The 16,011-nt window shown below is 30.7% G+C and overlaps 4 protein-coding genes across 4 annotated transcripts; 1 reads left to right on the top strand and 3 right to left on the bottom strand.

Moving 5' to 3' along the window:
• Positions 1–2,913: 2,913 nt before the first annotated feature.
• LOC115700082 (uncharacterized) lies at positions 2,914–5,243 on the top strand. The gene is made up of 3 exons (XM_061103165.1): positions 2,914–3,073; positions 3,256–4,760; positions 4,857–5,243. The coding sequence occupies exons 1-3, from the start codon at positions 2,914–2,916 to the stop codon at positions 5,241–5,243; spliced, it is 2,052 nt and encodes a 683-aa protein (XP_060959148.1).
• Positions 5,244–5,850: 607 nt separating this feature from the next.
• Positions 5,851–6,937, bottom strand: LOC115718915 (uncharacterized). Its single transcript, XM_061102433.1, has 3 exons — positions 6,846–6,937; positions 6,258–6,763; positions 5,851–6,160 (listed from the first exon to the last, which is right to left on the bottom strand). Exons 1-3 carry the CDS (start codon positions 6,891–6,893, stop codon positions 5,932–5,934), a joined length of 783 nt encoding a protein of 260 aa, XP_060958416.1. The 5' UTR covers positions 6,894–6,937; the 3' UTR covers positions 5,851–5,931.
• Positions 6,938–6,976: 39 nt separating this feature from the next.
• LOC133030168 (uncharacterized) lies at positions 6,977–9,516 on the bottom strand. The gene is made up of 3 exons (XM_061102434.1): positions 7,591–9,516; positions 7,450–7,503; positions 6,977–7,360 (listed from the first exon to the last, which is right to left on the bottom strand). Exons 1-3 carry the CDS (start codon positions 7,621–7,623, stop codon positions 6,977–6,979), a joined length of 471 nt encoding a protein of 156 aa, XP_060958417.1. The 5' UTR covers positions 7,624–9,516.
• Positions 9,517–13,478: 3,962 nt separating this feature from the next.
• Positions 13,479–14,505, bottom strand: LOC115700910 (uncharacterized). The gene is made up of 2 exons (XM_030628581.2): positions 14,307–14,505; positions 13,479–14,220 (listed from the first exon to the last, which is right to left on the bottom strand). Exons 1-2 carry the CDS (start codon positions 14,503–14,505, stop codon positions 13,943–13,945), a joined length of 477 nt encoding a protein of 158 aa, XP_030484441.2. The 3' UTR covers positions 13,479–13,942.
• Between the last annotated feature and the right edge of the window lie 1,506 nt (positions 14,506–16,011).

Genomic DNA, 16,011 nt, shown 5'->3' with positions numbered 1-16,011 from the left:
AATTCAAATTACACTAATATCTTGAATTAAATTTAAAAAATATTAAATTAATTCAAAAAGATAATTAGAATTGAATTAGGAATAGTAATAGTATAAATACAAAACTATACCAAAAATCGGAAGTTAATTCCATGAAAAAGCATGAAAAATCGAAGAAAAACAAAAAAATGTGAACTGTACGGACAGTTTCGCGATCGCAGGAAAATTTCAGCACCCTGATTTTTTCAAATCTTCAAAAATTCATAACTAATTCAAATAAAATCGAAATTGAGTTCTGTAAAAGGCTAACTTGCTTAATTTTTCCCATACTATCCAATAAAAATAATTCCAGAAACAAAATCGCAATTATTTTTTACGAAAATTTACAAACATCAATCAATCATCAAATAACACTCAATACAACATGATACCATCCAAATAACATACAAACAATCGTTTTAAAGTCCAAATTTCTTGCAAGTAAATCAATTACCATGGTTCTGATACCAGTTGTTGGAAATTATTTTACCAGGATCTTAGATCTACTCACAAGTATGTTTATTAACACCCTAAATATGAACTTTCTAAAACGATAAATTAAACACATATAAAGTTTAGGAAACCTTACATTGGGTGCAGCAGAATAATATGACTCCTTCCATTCAGATATCTAGCCCTTGATTCCTTTCTGTAGCAGAGCATTATCAATATCTGAACCTGGATCTCTTTCTCTGAATCTTTGATGCTGAAACTCCTTTGCTGATGATCTTTCTTCACGATCTTCCTCACTATGATTGAGGTATCACTTGATGTATGTGGGCACTATTCATACACTAAGGTAGTTCGAAATTCAAAGGAAGAGAAAGAGGAAGTGACAGCTAAAGATAGGGAGAGATAAGGCTCAGTTTTTCTGAATCAGAAAGTGTCAGGAAAAAGTCTCATTTTTCTGAAGCCTTCACTATCTATTTATAGCATTCCACTAGGGTTAGGTTTGAATTATATGGCATTAAAATAATGAAAAAATCAACTTAAAATACTACAATAGGTGGCCGGCCATACACTTAGTGGATTGGGCCTTGCTTTTTGCAATTTTGCAATTTTAACACCTTTTGTATCTGATTTTCTCAAAAATGCCAATTTCCTAATTCAACCATTTAAATGCCAATTCTAACTATTTAATAACTATAAATAATTATTAAATAATATTGTCATTTATCATATTTATTAATTGAACCATACAAAGTATCATAATTAACAAATATGCCCCTATTAACTCTTTCTTTACAATTTCGCCCTTACTTAGTGAAAAATTCACAAATAGACAGTCTAATTTGAGAATTATAATTGATTAATCAAAACCAATTACATGAGTCTTACAAGCAATATTATCTCAACTAGTGGGGGGACCATGGGTCTATATAACCGAGCTTCCAATAAGTAGATCAAGAATTTAGGACTAAAATTCACCGACTTATTAATTCTTCGTTGAATCCACGCATAGAACTTAGAATTGCACTCTCAGTATATAGAATGCTCTATATGTTCCACCATATAGACACATCATTAGTTATCCATTGTTATAATTCTAATTTGATCAATTATCCTCTATATGAATGATCTACACAGTAAAGGGATTAAATTACCGTAACACCCTACTATGTATTTTATCCTTAAAACACTTGACCACGTATAAATGATATTTCAGCTTATGTGAAATGAGATTTCCACCATTTATTTTCGTTTGGTCAAGCTCGAAGGAGATCATCCTTTGCTTACCATTCGCCAGATAGAAGCTATAGATTCCATGTTTATGCTAGCGCTCCCACTCAATTGCACTACCGTGTTCCCAAAAAGTACGTATCACCCTGACCTAAAAGTAGGCTTAACTAACAATTCAAGGAACACGAATAGCCTTTCAAGATTGAGCCTAATCATAACAGGATTAAGATCATTTGATCTAGGATCAACTAGGCGATATTGACTTGAATAGATTTTACGGTAAGTTTAATTAAATCTAAGTCAAAGTTCAATATCGGTCCCTTCCGATGCATACTCCATGCATCCAACCTGAGCTTTACTTTAACCAATGCTCTGGAAAGAACATAGCACTTCTCCAAATGCAAGTAAACTCTGTTGTAGATTATCATATCAGTAAAACCCTATGTCTGATAAATCTAGGAAACTTTATTCACATAGTCATGTTTACTTTCCAATGTGTTGACGGCACAATAAACAGGATCAAGTATGTGAAAAGGGTTTCAGATGAATTTATACATTATGTACATATAATCATGAAATAAATCATGTGAACCATGCAACATTAAATGTTATTTCTGATCTATATTAATAAGTAAATCTGATTATATTGAAATGAGTTTTATTTAGAGCATAAAACCCAACAGATAAATAGATACATTCAACTTGAAATTAAAAGAAAAATGTTGATTTATTGTTAATAATTTGGTATGAAAATTATTTTCTTCACTACCTGTTTGTTATTATAAATTCTGTTTTGATAAAAACATAATATTGCATTTAAAAAAAATGAAAATTATTGTTCATTTATTGGTTAAAACATGTAATTCAGATGTTTTTGAATATGAAAAAAACAATAAAAATACATAAAAAAAAACCCCCACAATTTGGTAAATGATTCTTTAATGTTTCCATTATTCACTAATTAAAAAAAAAAATTAAAAAAATAAATATTCATATATATCCAAACAAATACAATTGTTGATTTAATGTTAATAATACAAAATAATAAACTGTTTGTCTTAAGAGCCTGTTAGTAGTTTTAAAACCTGGTGTGAAAAAAAGAATATAATTTTTAATTTTTTAAAATTGTTGATTTATTGTTTAATTATTGTTGCTTAACTGTTGTGCTACATTAAAAATAGAATTTAACGGACATACTGTTGAATTGCAGACAAAATGGCATCAATACTTGTACTAGTTCAAAGCAATGGACATTGGGATGAGAACAACCAGTACACTGGTTTTGAAGCTACTGGGATATGCATCCAAAAAAATTGCAAGTATGCAGAACTAGTGGACAGACTGATGAAAAAACATAACTGCAACAGAAATTCAAGTACCCTACAAATGCAGTTTCAGATACAGTCTGGATATCAAGCATTAAAGATCACAGATGATGAAAGCCTGGAGTTTTACTTGCAGTTGAAATCAACAGAAAGGGACCTGACAAAACATCCTTTGTGCATAAATATACTCCCCAACACAACAACAACATCACAAATACCTTTTTTTTTACAGAGGTTGACAAAGAAAATGAAGTCCACATGCTTGAATATGGGAGTCAATCAGGGGGAACACCAACACATCAACAACAAGAAAACCAAAAAGCAGATAATGATGAATTTGACTTTCTTGACTATGCTAAGATAATTGCTGCAGAAATGATGGCTCAACTAACAAGACGGACAAAGGATGAACAAGAAAGCAACGATGAAGAAGCACTTGTCATCACAGATAAACATCATCCAGAAATTGAGAAAGGGCAAATGTACAAAGATAAGGAAACTTTGAAGAACGTACTCAGCTACTTTGCAATAAAACAACAATTTCAGTACAAGGTGAAAAAATCTTGCACAAAGGAATTTCAAATTAAGTGTTTGGATAAAGATTGCAAATGGTCACTAAGAGCTTCAAGGAATGGGACAACAGAGAATTTCGTAATAAGAAAATACAATGAAAAACACACTTGCTCACTAAGCATTAGATTTGGAGATCAAAGGAAAGCATCAGCAAAAATAATAGGGGACTGTGTTAAATACAAGTTTTTGAACATAAAGACAACAGCTACACCAACAAATATCAGATTTGAGATGAATGACAAATATGGGATACAAATGAATTACATGAAGGCATGGAGGAGTAGGGAACATGCTCTAAACATAGTTAGAGGAAAAGCAAAGGAGTCTTATCAGTTGCTGCCTAGCTATTTCTATATGCTCCAAAAAACAAACCCAGGTTCTGTAGTGCACATTAAAACTGAAGAAAACAACAACTTCTTGTTTTGCTTCATTGCTCTAAATGCTTCACTGAAAGCATGGGAAAAATGCAGACCTATAATAGTAGTCGATGGAACATTTCTTAAAGCTACATATGGGGGAACACTACTAACAGCTAGTGCACAAGATGCAGCAAGTAAAATATTCCCATTAGCTTCTTGTGTGGCAGATTCAGAAAATGATCTATCATGGGAATGGTTCTTTGAAAAATTAAGAGCAACATTTGGTGTTAGACAAGAACAGTGTGTTATATCTGGTAGACATGAAAGTATAATAAAAGCAGCTCAACAAGTCTTCCCTGAAATACAACATGGATATTGTGTGTACCACCTACTCAACAACCTGAAAACAACATTCAAGAAAAATGCAAGGTTCTTCGAAAAGCCATTTTCTCGTGCAGCCAAGGCATACACTGCTAAAAATTTTGAATATCATATGAGAGAGCTCGATGCCTTAGACAGACGAGTCCGACCTTATCTACAAAAAATTGGATATGATAAATGGTCAAGGTTGTATTCCAAACACAAAAGATACAGTACAATGACATCCAATGTTGCTGAATCATTGAATGCAGCAAACTTGGCAGCTAGAGAACTCCCAATAACAACACTAATGGAAGCTTTGAGGACCTTAATCCAGGAATGGACATGCAAAAACAGGAAAATGGCACAAGGAACATTCACAAAATTGACTCCAGTTGCAGAGATGAAGATGAAGGGCAACTACAAAACTGCTTTGAAATTAAAGGTACACGATTTTTCTAGAATTATATTTCATAATGTTGAACTAATGTTTAATTTCTGTTATTTTAACAAACAGTATACACAACAAATTTGTTCACAGGTTAGAGCATCAAATGAACACATATTTGAAGTGTACAAAGTAAAAAGATCACGGGTTGTGAATCTAGAACAAAAAACATGCACATGCAACAGGTTTCAAATAGATGAAATGCCATGTGCGCATGCCTTAGCAGTGATGAAAGAGATGTATCTTGACCCACAAAATTACTGTTCAGATTACTACAGTACAAAGAACTGGCTGGAAACCTATGAAGCAACTGTATATCCAGTAGGAAAGCAAAGCAATTGGGACATTCCACAAGAAATCAAGGATATTGAAATATTGCCACCACTTGAAAGGGTGAAAGCGGGAAGACCAAAGAAGAAAAGAACAAGACCTAGTTGGGAGACCAAGACACAAATCAAATGCACCAAATGTGGAAGATAAGGACACAACATGAGGACATGCAACAACCCAAGTATAAACTGAAAAACAACAGCAGCTACATAACATTACAGCAACATAAATACAACATAAATAGAACATTTTTACAGATACAAAAAGAAAAAAATAAGGAATTTTAAACAATGATTGCTATTGAGATGATTAGCTTTGAATTTGGTTTCTATTGAATAAATGAACTCACGAATACATTTTAACTGAATCGATTTGATAATAGAATGTTTAGTTTTGAATTTCATAGAATGGCAAAAGTAAAGTTGTAAACTATTAAAACATATAGAAATTGGTTGATGTATAAACATACATTTGAAAACAGATGTACATGTTGATTTTTTTGTCTTACCATTGCATAAAAAATGTTAATAATCATTTGAAATACAAAGAAAAAAATAATAAAATCAAGATCACACCTGTATATAATATCAACATTATATAGAATATAAAGATTCAGTAATGAACCAACATTGCTGTGTAGTTTAGGCTAACAACACATAAAAAAAAACATAAAAAAAGCCATAAGCAATACACTAACAACTGCTTTAAGTTCTGGCTAAACAACATAAAAAAAAAAAAACAAACACATAGAGAAGTCTACAGGAAAATATCAATGTATTATATCATATCCTAGCTAAACAACAAAAGATAAACATAGAGTAATTTTCTTGAATTCAAATCACTTCGCTTTTGCCCCCGCTTTCCCTTTAGCTTTTGCCTTCGTCTTCTTTGGAGATTTAGGTGGGCTTTCCGGCTCACTTTCAACATTGTCAATCTGTTTCATAAGTCCAAACTTGTATAGCAACACAGAAAGCCTAAGGCGATACTCCTCAACATCGAAGTCAGCTGGAATATTCTTTCCCTCAATGAAATACTCAGCGAAAGCAGCAACAAACGCACCACAATCACTAGAAACAACAACAAACAAAAAATCAATGTTAGATATGTTAAATTAACATAAAAACAACAAAAATATAACAGAACATAAACAATTAACATTCGTACTTATCCACTTGTTCAGGAAGTACTTCAGCATTGACAATAGGGAAAGGTGCAACAGGATTCACAGATGCTGGTAAGGTATAAGGAAGCTCATCATAAACACCCAGCAAAGAGAAAAACAATGGCAACATGACAGAATAAGGTTCCAAAGCAAGCAAAGAAGCAGCCGCATACTTCGGTGTCCTTAGAGAATTATACAAATATATAATTCTAGACTTCATGTCAAGCCTACCCATAACCCAATGACTAACAGTCTTTATGTGCACCAATAACAACACATGGTCAGCCTGACTCCAACGTGTACCACATCGAAGACGTTTACCCTTTATGAAATGAGCAATTTGATGCTTGGGATGAACAAGAGACATTTGTTCATTCATACTCACATACTTCTCATGCAATGACCTGATGCTACTATTGAAATAGCAATCTCTAGTTGTGATCTTCATGTTTGTTGCAGTAGAATACTTAGCCTTCTTTCTCAAATAATAAAAAATCACATCCATATGCTGAAAAAATTGAAAAAATAAATAAACATAAACAATACTGTCAAAAAACATAAAAACAACAAAAAAACAACACAAAACTTACAGAATCACTAAGAAACTGATCACAATGAAGCAACGAGTGAAACCACATCTTTCGCTGAACATACTCACAACCAAAATCAAAACCTGGCTCAATCTTATTATCAGCAGGACCAAAATATACGGAATGACCATTCAAATTCTTCCTATAAACAGAAAAACAAACAAAAATATTAATAGAAAATCACATGTATAAAAAAAATAAATCTTATAGACAACTAAGATAGAAATAAACATAAAAGTAACATACGTGGGTCTCTTAAGCAAACCAGATTTGAACCAAGCATCAAAGGCTTTCTCATCTTCATCATTGACATCGTCTACAACAGAATGATCCAAAGCACATAAACCTTTAACCTTACTTTTAACAACAGCAGCCTTAGATGATGAACTCAACTGTTGTGCATAAGGAGACTGCAAATGTAAGCCAGGCTTTGGTATTCTCCTCTCAACAGGAGGAGTGATCTCATCAACATTAACTAAATTATCAACGACAACATTAAGCTCAGCCGCCAAATCCTAAATAAAAGAAATAGATAAAAAAAAATACATCTTTTAGAAAAATAATATATTTATACATAAACAAAACAATGAGGTAAAAAAGTTACCACATTAGCAGAAGTAGTTGATTGTGGATCATATGGAATCAAAGCAGATGATTGCTACAAAAGAAGCAAATAACAACATGACAACAAGAAAATAACAACACATAAACAATTAAATAATTAAATGAATAAAAAATAAAATACCTGAAATTTTGCAACAGCTTTCAAACCAGCCATAACAGCATCATCATCCTCAACAGGAAGCTGGCTATAACCTTTGAAAAAATCAGCATCATCATTTTCTTTTTTCTCATCGTTAAAACAATCTTTTGGTACGTCACTAACATGATCTGGATCATTAATGACACCTTCATTATCATTCTTCTCGCCCTGAGAAACATCCTCATCCACACCCCCTTCCTTCTCTTCATTCACATCCTTTCCGTTATCACCCTCTTCATCCTCATTCGCACCCTCATCAATCTCACTCTCTTCACTATCACCATCATCATCTTCCAATTCATCCTCATCCTCATGAGAAGCCTCCTCAATCTCAGCAACTTCATCATTATCGTATTCCTCAACATCAGGAGAATCCTTCACATAAAAAAAGAAATATAAAAAATAAATATTGATAATTAAACAATAATTAACAGTATAATAACAAATTACAAACAAACCTTGGGAGGAGGTCTTGACAACAACTTGTCAATCTTTTTATGTACAGATTCCAAAGATTGTATCATACTCTTAAAATCTTCTTTTAAAATGACAAATTCAGCAGAGAATGCTTCCTGCTTGGCAGAAATATCTGTCAATCTCCTATGAAAATCAGAAAATTTAAAAGATGAACTATTTTCGTCAACAAAACCTTGACTACCAACATCATCAATCTGAACAGATTTTCCTTTCCCCATGCCATCTATATTCTTATCCACAAAGAATCCATCTAAATGTAACCTCAATGATTCCTCCTCAGTTGGGAGCAAATTCTTGACCTTAAGCTGCAACAAACATAAAACATGAAATAAAACATTAAAAACACATAAAATAAACATACCATTAACATTGAAATCAAACTCTTAAAACTAAATACCTTAGAAAGAGATACATTGAAGATTGAATTCTTGAACTCTTTAACAGAAGGAGCAGAATCATTGGACCAGTTAAGAATTCTAGGAATACGATCATGCAATTTAGAACAATGAATGCCATCAATGTAAGGACAACATTCATTGAACCAAACTTGAAAAATATATGCCAAACCTCTCAACCTATAAAAACCAATTCTCTCACCATTATCAACTTTATTTATTTTCACAAGATTCTTGGATATCGCATTCCTTACCGAATCAAGAAATAAAGAATAAGACTCTTTGCCCCAAGCATATTCATTAAACCTCCCACTATCAATAATATCCAACTCTAAATCAGATACTTTTTTAGAGTCTGAATCACTTAAGACAAAACACTGAACAAAGTACAAAACAACAACTTTCAATGCAAGCTCATCATTATCACCAAACCTTTTACCAATAAAAGCGTTCTCAACATCCTTCTTGTGTATTTCCTTAAAACCAGGAAAAATCTTCTCCTTCTATAAGTTTTTGTCTTGTTTATACCTCAACTTGTCACATTGTCCCGAACAATCAAGGCCTGAAACCAAAGCGAACTCCTCTATGCTAAACCTTAGCATCCGACCAGCTACATTAAACCACATCTCATTTTCATTCGGCTGGCAACCTCCCTCAAAAATAAACTATGGAACAACTGGTGTTGCATAACATAAGAAGGGGTTCTTAAAAAGACTCCAAAAACAGTCTGACCAAACAATTCTTTCTGTTCAGGGGTCAAAATAGAAATGATAGTTTCAATAATTCTAAACGAGCATGTAGAAGTCACACATGTGGTATGAAAATCTTCATTACCAAACTTATTATCCCATAACTGAAAAAACAAAATAGTAAAATCAATTAAACATATAAAGTACAACAACAATGAAAAATAAACATAAATGAACAATGCATACATAAAAAATTAACTAACAGAGGATAAACAAATTCTGATATCAAGAAACAGCAATATATAAAAAAAGGACACACAATAACAGAGGATATACATTAATTTTTTAAAAAAATGGCAATTGAACATGTAACATGAAATTAACAACAAATGAACAGACTAAAAACAAAAAAAAAAACCTAAAAAACAGAAAAGAATAAAAAAAAAACATCGAATTGAACAAAAAAATAACAAAATTATATGAAGGAGGCTGAAAATCCTTTAGTTAAGATTGAACAGATAAATAGTTTAAGCAGACTTGGAATATCTTATCACTTTGAAGATAAAAAAAAGACAATATTAAACCTAACATATAAACTACAACAACTATGAAAAATAAACATAAATGAACAATGCATACATAAGAAATTAACTAACACAAAAAAAAAAAAAACAAATTCTGATATCAAGAAACAACAATATATAAAAAAAAGACACACAGTAACAGAAGATATACATTAATTTTTAAAAATATGGCAATGGAACCTGTAACATGAAATTAACAACAAATGTACAAAATAAAAACAAAGAAAAACCTAAAAAACATAAAAGAATAAAAAAACATCGAATATGAAATCAACTATTAAACTAACAGTGAGATATATGTTTCTATTAATCTAATTAAACATGCTTTGCACTGAAGAAAAGAAAGAAAAAAAATATCACATCCTATCAAGTTATTCAATTACTTTTTTCACTCACTTTAAAATGGCAATGTAGTTACAAATTGAGAGTATGAAATCAAAGTTTCACCTCAATCAAATACTAATTTAACAAAAACATGATAATAACAAACACAGACAACAATCGACCTAGTCTTTTTTTTTTCTTTTGTCAAATTTCTTAACATCCATGAATGATAGCACTTGTGAACATGACCATGCAAATGAAATATGTCCATCAACAAAGAAACAAAAAATAAACAAAAAAGCAACAAAAAAAAAACATATAGAACATAAAATAGGAATAAATACATATGAACAAAATTTAAATTAAACAACTAAACTAATAACATGGAACTTGCAAACCTAATTTGGATAAAAATGAGACTGAAACCCACAACATCAAAAAACAAAGAAAAAACCCTAAACACAAAAAATTAAGGAAATAAACAAATAAAAAACAAAAACAATACAAGTCATAAACAATGCACCAGATCACAACAAGAACAGATCAAAATAAAAAACAAACAAACAAAAAATAAATAAATCAAACATACCTTCCTAGAACGAACAGCAACAAAATCATCCTCATTATCATTTCTCTTCCTTTTAGCTTTTCTAGCATCACCAGATGAAGGCTCACCCTCATGAACAACAACTTTGGATTTCTGATTGAGAGGTTTTGAAGTAGTTTTAGCAACTAATTTGGATTTAGATTGTTTAATAGTCTTTTTTTTGGGTTTCTTAGGAGAAGGGGACAAAGAACTCGAACGAGATCGAGTAACAGCCATTACTCAAAACCAAAGGAAAAACACATACACAACAATCAGAAAACAAAAAACAGAAAAAACAAAAAAAAGAAAAAGGAAGTATATGAACAAATGAAGAAGAAGAACAAAATGAAAATGAAGAAGAAAGGGAAATTCAAAAAATATTGATATAAACGAGGGAGTGGGATAGTGTGTGATAACTGACAATAGAAGTGATTGAAAATTGGAAGTTTGGAGGGAAACGTGTGGGAGTTGGGTGATGTAAGCAAAACCGTATATGATGTAAATAGTTTTAATGAAACCGTATAAATGTTTAAAGAAAATGGTAAAATTAAAATTGAAACTATGGAACCGTATAAATGTTTAAAAACAGAGAAAAATGGCATTTTATGTAAAAATTCCTAAATTATTTTATTAATAAAAAATTTTATAAAGACTATTTTTTACAAAACACTCCTCTTTAGTTATGTTACTTGCACTATCTCCTCTTTTTTTCTCTTTGATTTCAAAATACAATTTGATCACACGGCAATCTATTAAAGTGGTTATTTTGAGATATAAGAAGCATATGTCTTTTCACCATTGTCAAATCAAAGCAACTATTTAGTTACTTGCTTAGAGTACTAATTATATATTGATTTGCTCCATTTTAATAAAAAAGAAATTATATTTTAGTTCTCAAATTTTTGTTTAGATTTTTTGTTAATTATATTTATAGCTAGGGCGGGCTCTGAAATTTAGTGGGCCATAAAAAAAAATTATTTGGGGCCCTTATTTAAAAAAAAAAATATGGTATTTTTAAAATCAGTAAAAAAAATTGTTTAATTTCAAAAGGGAAATATTTTTTTTTAGCCCTTGGGCTAGGTGGGTCCAAGGCACAGGACTAGCCCGCCTATGCCCAGGGCGGGCCTGTTTATAGCTAATGTGGCCTTTTAGTTTTGTAAGACCAATACGGCTAGTTTTGTGTCTTGTTTTGATTTTGTAAGATCAATGTAGCTAGTTGTATTTTGTACTGTCAATGTGGCTAGTTTTTTTGTACGAGCAACGTGGCCAACATTATGGTTAGTTTTAGTTTTGTAAGGTTAATAAGGCTAGTTTTAGTTTTGTAAGGTTAATAAGGCTAGTTTTGGTTTTGTGATACTAATATGACTAATTTTGGTTTTATAAATGGGAAAGTTACAAAAATACTGGAATTTTGGTTAACTTTTACAAAAATACTGTCACACAGAAATCTTTACAAAAATACTGTATTTTTATAAATCACCAGTAAAACACAAAGCAGAACAGCTCAAAACAACAGTAGAACACCAGTAGAACACCAGTGAAAACTTAACATAGTATACTGCAGTATGAAACTTATAAAAAAACACAGTAAAAAAGTAAAAAATACCGCTTGACAGTACTTTTGTAAAAAAATGGCAAAAATTAGTATATTATGTAAATTTCCCTTATAAATCAGTATATGGCTAGTTTTGATTTATAAGGTTTGGTCTAATAAATAATATATCAGATGTAGTGTAGCCACCTTCAGCAATGGAGATGAGAACAAATAAGTCCTTATATTTACATTAGAAAATTTATGTGACTATATTTATATAAAATTTAACATTTTATTAAATATTTGTTATATATTTTTTTTTTTTTATTTTGTAGGTATTTTATTGTTGGGTCATAAGTCACAACTCTCAGTTCAAGGTTTTATTGATTAGTTCTCATGGAGTATCTTTGTAATCTCTTATGATAAACAATAAATTTTAATAGATGGAAGAAAATCTTCCACTGACTAACTTTGTTACATTTGTTATTAAGTTGGCACCACTGTTACTACTGTCTCACAAATTTATTCAATCTATCTCTTTCACATTCATTGACATTGTTGACCCCACAATTTACAAGCTATTTAACTCTATAGAATCATTGATGACTGATGATGCTTTTTCTATAAACTCATTTGGCAAAAAAAGAAAATCAAAATATATAATTTAAGTACTTAGAGCACTTACATTAGTATAACTATTAGCTTAATTTAAAACTTTTGGTTAAAAATTAATAAAACAGTGCTCCATTAAGTGAGTTAAATCCTTTTTCATTTTAGCTCAAATACAATTCATATTTTACATATAGAGATACTTTTCTAGGTTTTGGAGCTTCTTCAAACATTTTTTTAATTTTTTATTATTTTTTATTTTTGTTTATTTATTTTAATTAATAAAAATTGTTTAAGATAAAATATTTTAATATTATAAAAAAACTATAAAAAAATTAATGTATATAAAAGTGTGAATTAAAATAAATAAAATTGAGTTTTTGTAAGATAGTTTCAACTTCAAAGAATAGACTGAGTGTAGTGCATAAAAATTAAAATAAAAAATAATGTAACATGCTATGGTTACGTGAAAAAGAAGTTTACGTTTTTCGGGTAGAAAATTAGTGGGGAGTGCTTCGTAGTTCGTCCTATTAAGGAATATTCCTCGTAAGAGGACCAAAATCAAGTTACCTATTTCTCATTGCTTATGAAGTTGAACTCCAAGCCAATTTAACTTAGTTGTGTTCTAATTAATTAGAATGTTAAAGCTGAGAAAATATTATAGCTCATTCATATCAACAGGAAACTATTTTATTGATGATTGATGAATCACCAAAATCACAAATCATTGTCTAAAAAGTCTGTTCAAAACAATGAAATTATAACAAAGTCAATTAATAGTAAAGTTGTAAGTAATGGTGACTGTAAATGAATAAGAAAATTTCTACTTTACTATAGCTAGCTTTAGAGTTTAAGCTAACTAACTATATCTCTAATCATCCCGATGATCCAGCTGAGACGACGTCGTATTACTAGTTTTTAGTGTCCCGAACCAGCTTAATACCCATTTGAAAAACAAGAAAAGCTTCGACGGTGGCATACTTGATCACGTCATCGGAATGAAATCTCGGCGGGTTGTTAGAATTGTACGGATGAGACCACCATTTGATTTTGGCAAGCTTCACCAGATTCATCTCTTCTCTGAGCACCACCTTCGCCAACCTCGCTATCCCAAATCGATTCAAATTCTTCCTCACCTATTGGACCTGGGCCTGGGATTGGGCTTGGGCTTGGGCCCACAAATCTCTAGGGTCCACAATCTTGGGCATTTCCCAGCCGTAATCCTCCTCAAACCGCTCCACCAAATTCTCTAATCCAACTCCGACCACCGTCACGCGATGATCGAGGAGAAATTCCTTCAGCGTTTTACAGTTAAACCTAGTGTACCAACAACCACCCCTTCGATCCAATTTCACAACAAGGCATTGATCTTCAATGCAAATCTGTAGTAAATCGTACTCCCGATCTTTGTACTCTAATAATAATTAGATAAATTATAATTAATTAATTGAAAGACTGTCAGTTCTTGAAATTTAATATGAAAATTTTTCTTTCTTGTACCTTTGTTATAGTAGTTCATGGTGGCGCTGTCGGCGTAGTTGTAACTGCGATCGGCGCAGAGAGCGACGATGATAGGACGTTGTTTACGGATCTTCTTAATTTTGCATGTCCAGAACCCATTTTCTGGCGTAATCTTCGGTGTCGACCCAGAGGGTGTGAACGGTGAACGATCGGCGGCGGCCATCACCATTATCTCCATTGTTATATTATTTATAATAATATAATATATAGATTAAATATGTGTAATAAACTAATAATATGTAACATATGACTATATTAGTTGTCATCTTTTTGTAATATTTGGGGAGTTGTTACTATGAGTAACCTCCACCATTATCACCAACATTAAGAGTGTAAAAGATGTTACACACCTTTATTTGAAATTCTTAATGCTATAGGAGTTATGGTGTGTGTAAGAGTTACATTTGAATCCATAACATCTATAGGAGTTATGAGTTTGAATTTCAAATGGTGATATCCTAAACACTATATAAAGAGGTCTAAGGTGCTCATTTTGGAGATGAAGTTTTCTATCAAGAAAGCACTTTGCTAGAAAACTCTAAAAGGCTTGATAATTCCCAAAGCTATTTCTTAGAGAGTTCCCTTAGTGCTTAGAGATAGGGGGAAATAAGCTTTTGGACAAAGGTGTAATACCTTGTTCAAGTCATGGTGATCCCCACTAATCTACACTCAAGGTTGTGAGTGAGTCTATACATATATATTATTCTCTTGTTATATATGCATATATTATATTACACGTGTTCTTATCTTCTTCTACCTTTCTTATATATAATATATATAGTGTATATATATTGTAGATTATGTTGATGCATGTAACATTTATTTAATCTCTTTGTTGGTCTTTGTATTGTATTACAATAGAGTTGTAATATCTTGATTTTCTTCCATTGTAATAAAATCTCTAACAATCAAAAGCTTATCCCTTTTCAATGGAAGATGTGATAAATCAAGATTGTGAGAATACAAGGATAAGAGATTTTATGTAAAAACCATTCATGGGTGAGCATGGTGGTGTATATTACGTGATTTACTATATTTTATATAATAGTAATATATATATTATATATATATGAGTTATATATGTGATAATGTGTTTATATCATATTATATATATGATATTTGAAATTTATATCATGTTATTTTATGTATATATGTGAGATATATAATATATAACATGTATATATATGAGTAATATATATTATATATATGTAGAGCATGTGATATAATATATATTAGTGAGATTAAATATGTAGAAATAATTATTTTTATGTATTTATATGAGACATGCATACATAATATATGTTATATATGTGTATATAATATATATCATGTATATTAATGTGTATATATATGTTATATATGTGTGAGGTATGTAACATATATAATTGTGTAATTAATGTATATATTATGTGTATATGATATATATGTATATTATAGTATATATGTTATATATATATATATAAGATATGTAACATATATATTGTGAATTTAATATTGATCTCATGTATATGTTACATATAAGATGTTGATTAGTAATATACATGTTATATTAATGTATGAGTTATATAGTATGATAATAATGTTGATAGTAATAATATAATATTGTTTATTGCTATTGATGTGGAAATTATTATCATCTATTTTGTGAATAAAGAATATTTTAAATTCTTTTTCAATTTGGTAG

The sequence above is a fragment of the Cannabis sativa genome, chromosome 8 (genome assembly GCF_029168945.1).
Source record: "Cannabis sativa cultivar Pink pepper isolate KNU-18-1 chromosome 8, ASM2916894v1, whole genome shotgun sequence".
Taxonomy (NCBI): Eukaryota; Viridiplantae; Streptophyta; class Magnoliopsida; order Rosales; family Cannabaceae; genus Cannabis; species Cannabis sativa.
This window is presented reverse-complemented; position numbering and strand designations above follow the sequence as displayed.

Bases quoted from the DNA above. Each gene is read 5' to 3' on its own strand.
- LOC115718915 (XM_061102433.1), bottom strand. From the start codon at position 6,893: ATGTGGTTTCACTCGTTGCTTCATTGTGATCAGTTTCTTAGTGATTCT. The intron at 6,764-6,845 runs GTAAGTTTTGTG...CAATTTTTTCAG, and splicing joins ATCAGTTTCTTAGTGATTCT to CATATGGATGTGATTTTTTA. The intron at 6,161-6,257 runs GTACGAATGTTA...TGTTGTTTCTAG, and splicing joins CTTCCTGAACAAGTGGATAA to TGATTGTGGTGCGTTTGTTG.
- LOC133030168 (XM_061102434.1), bottom strand. From the start codon at position 7,623: ATGGCTGGTTTGAAAGCTGTTGCAAAATTTCAG. The intron at 7,504-7,590 runs GTATTTTATTTT...CTTCTTTTGTAG, and splicing joins AAGCTGTTGCAAAATTTCAG to CAATCATCTGCTTTGATTCC. The intron at 7,361-7,449 runs GTAACTTTTTTA...TCTTTTATTTAG, and splicing joins CAACTACTTCTGCTAATGTG to GATTTGGCGGCTGAGCTTAA.
- LOC115700910 (XM_030628581.2), bottom strand. From the start codon at position 14,505: ATGGAGATAATGGTGATGGCCGCCGCCGATCGTTCACCGTTCACACCC. The intron at 14,221-14,306 runs GTACAAGAAAGA...AATTATTATTAG, and splicing joins CATGAACTACTATAACAAAG to AGTACAAAGATCGGGAGTAC.
- LOC115700082 (XM_061103165.1), top strand. From the start codon at position 2,914: ATGGCATCAATACTTGTACTAGTTCAAAGCAATGGACATTGGGATGAG. The intron at 3,074-3,255 runs GTACCCTACAAA...TTTTTTTTACAG, and splicing joins TAACTGCAACAGAAATTCAA to AGGTTGACAAAGAAAATGAA. The intron at 4,761-4,856 runs GTACACGATTTT...ATTTGTTCACAG, and splicing joins AAACTGCTTTGAAATTAAAG to GTTAGAGCATCAAATGAACA.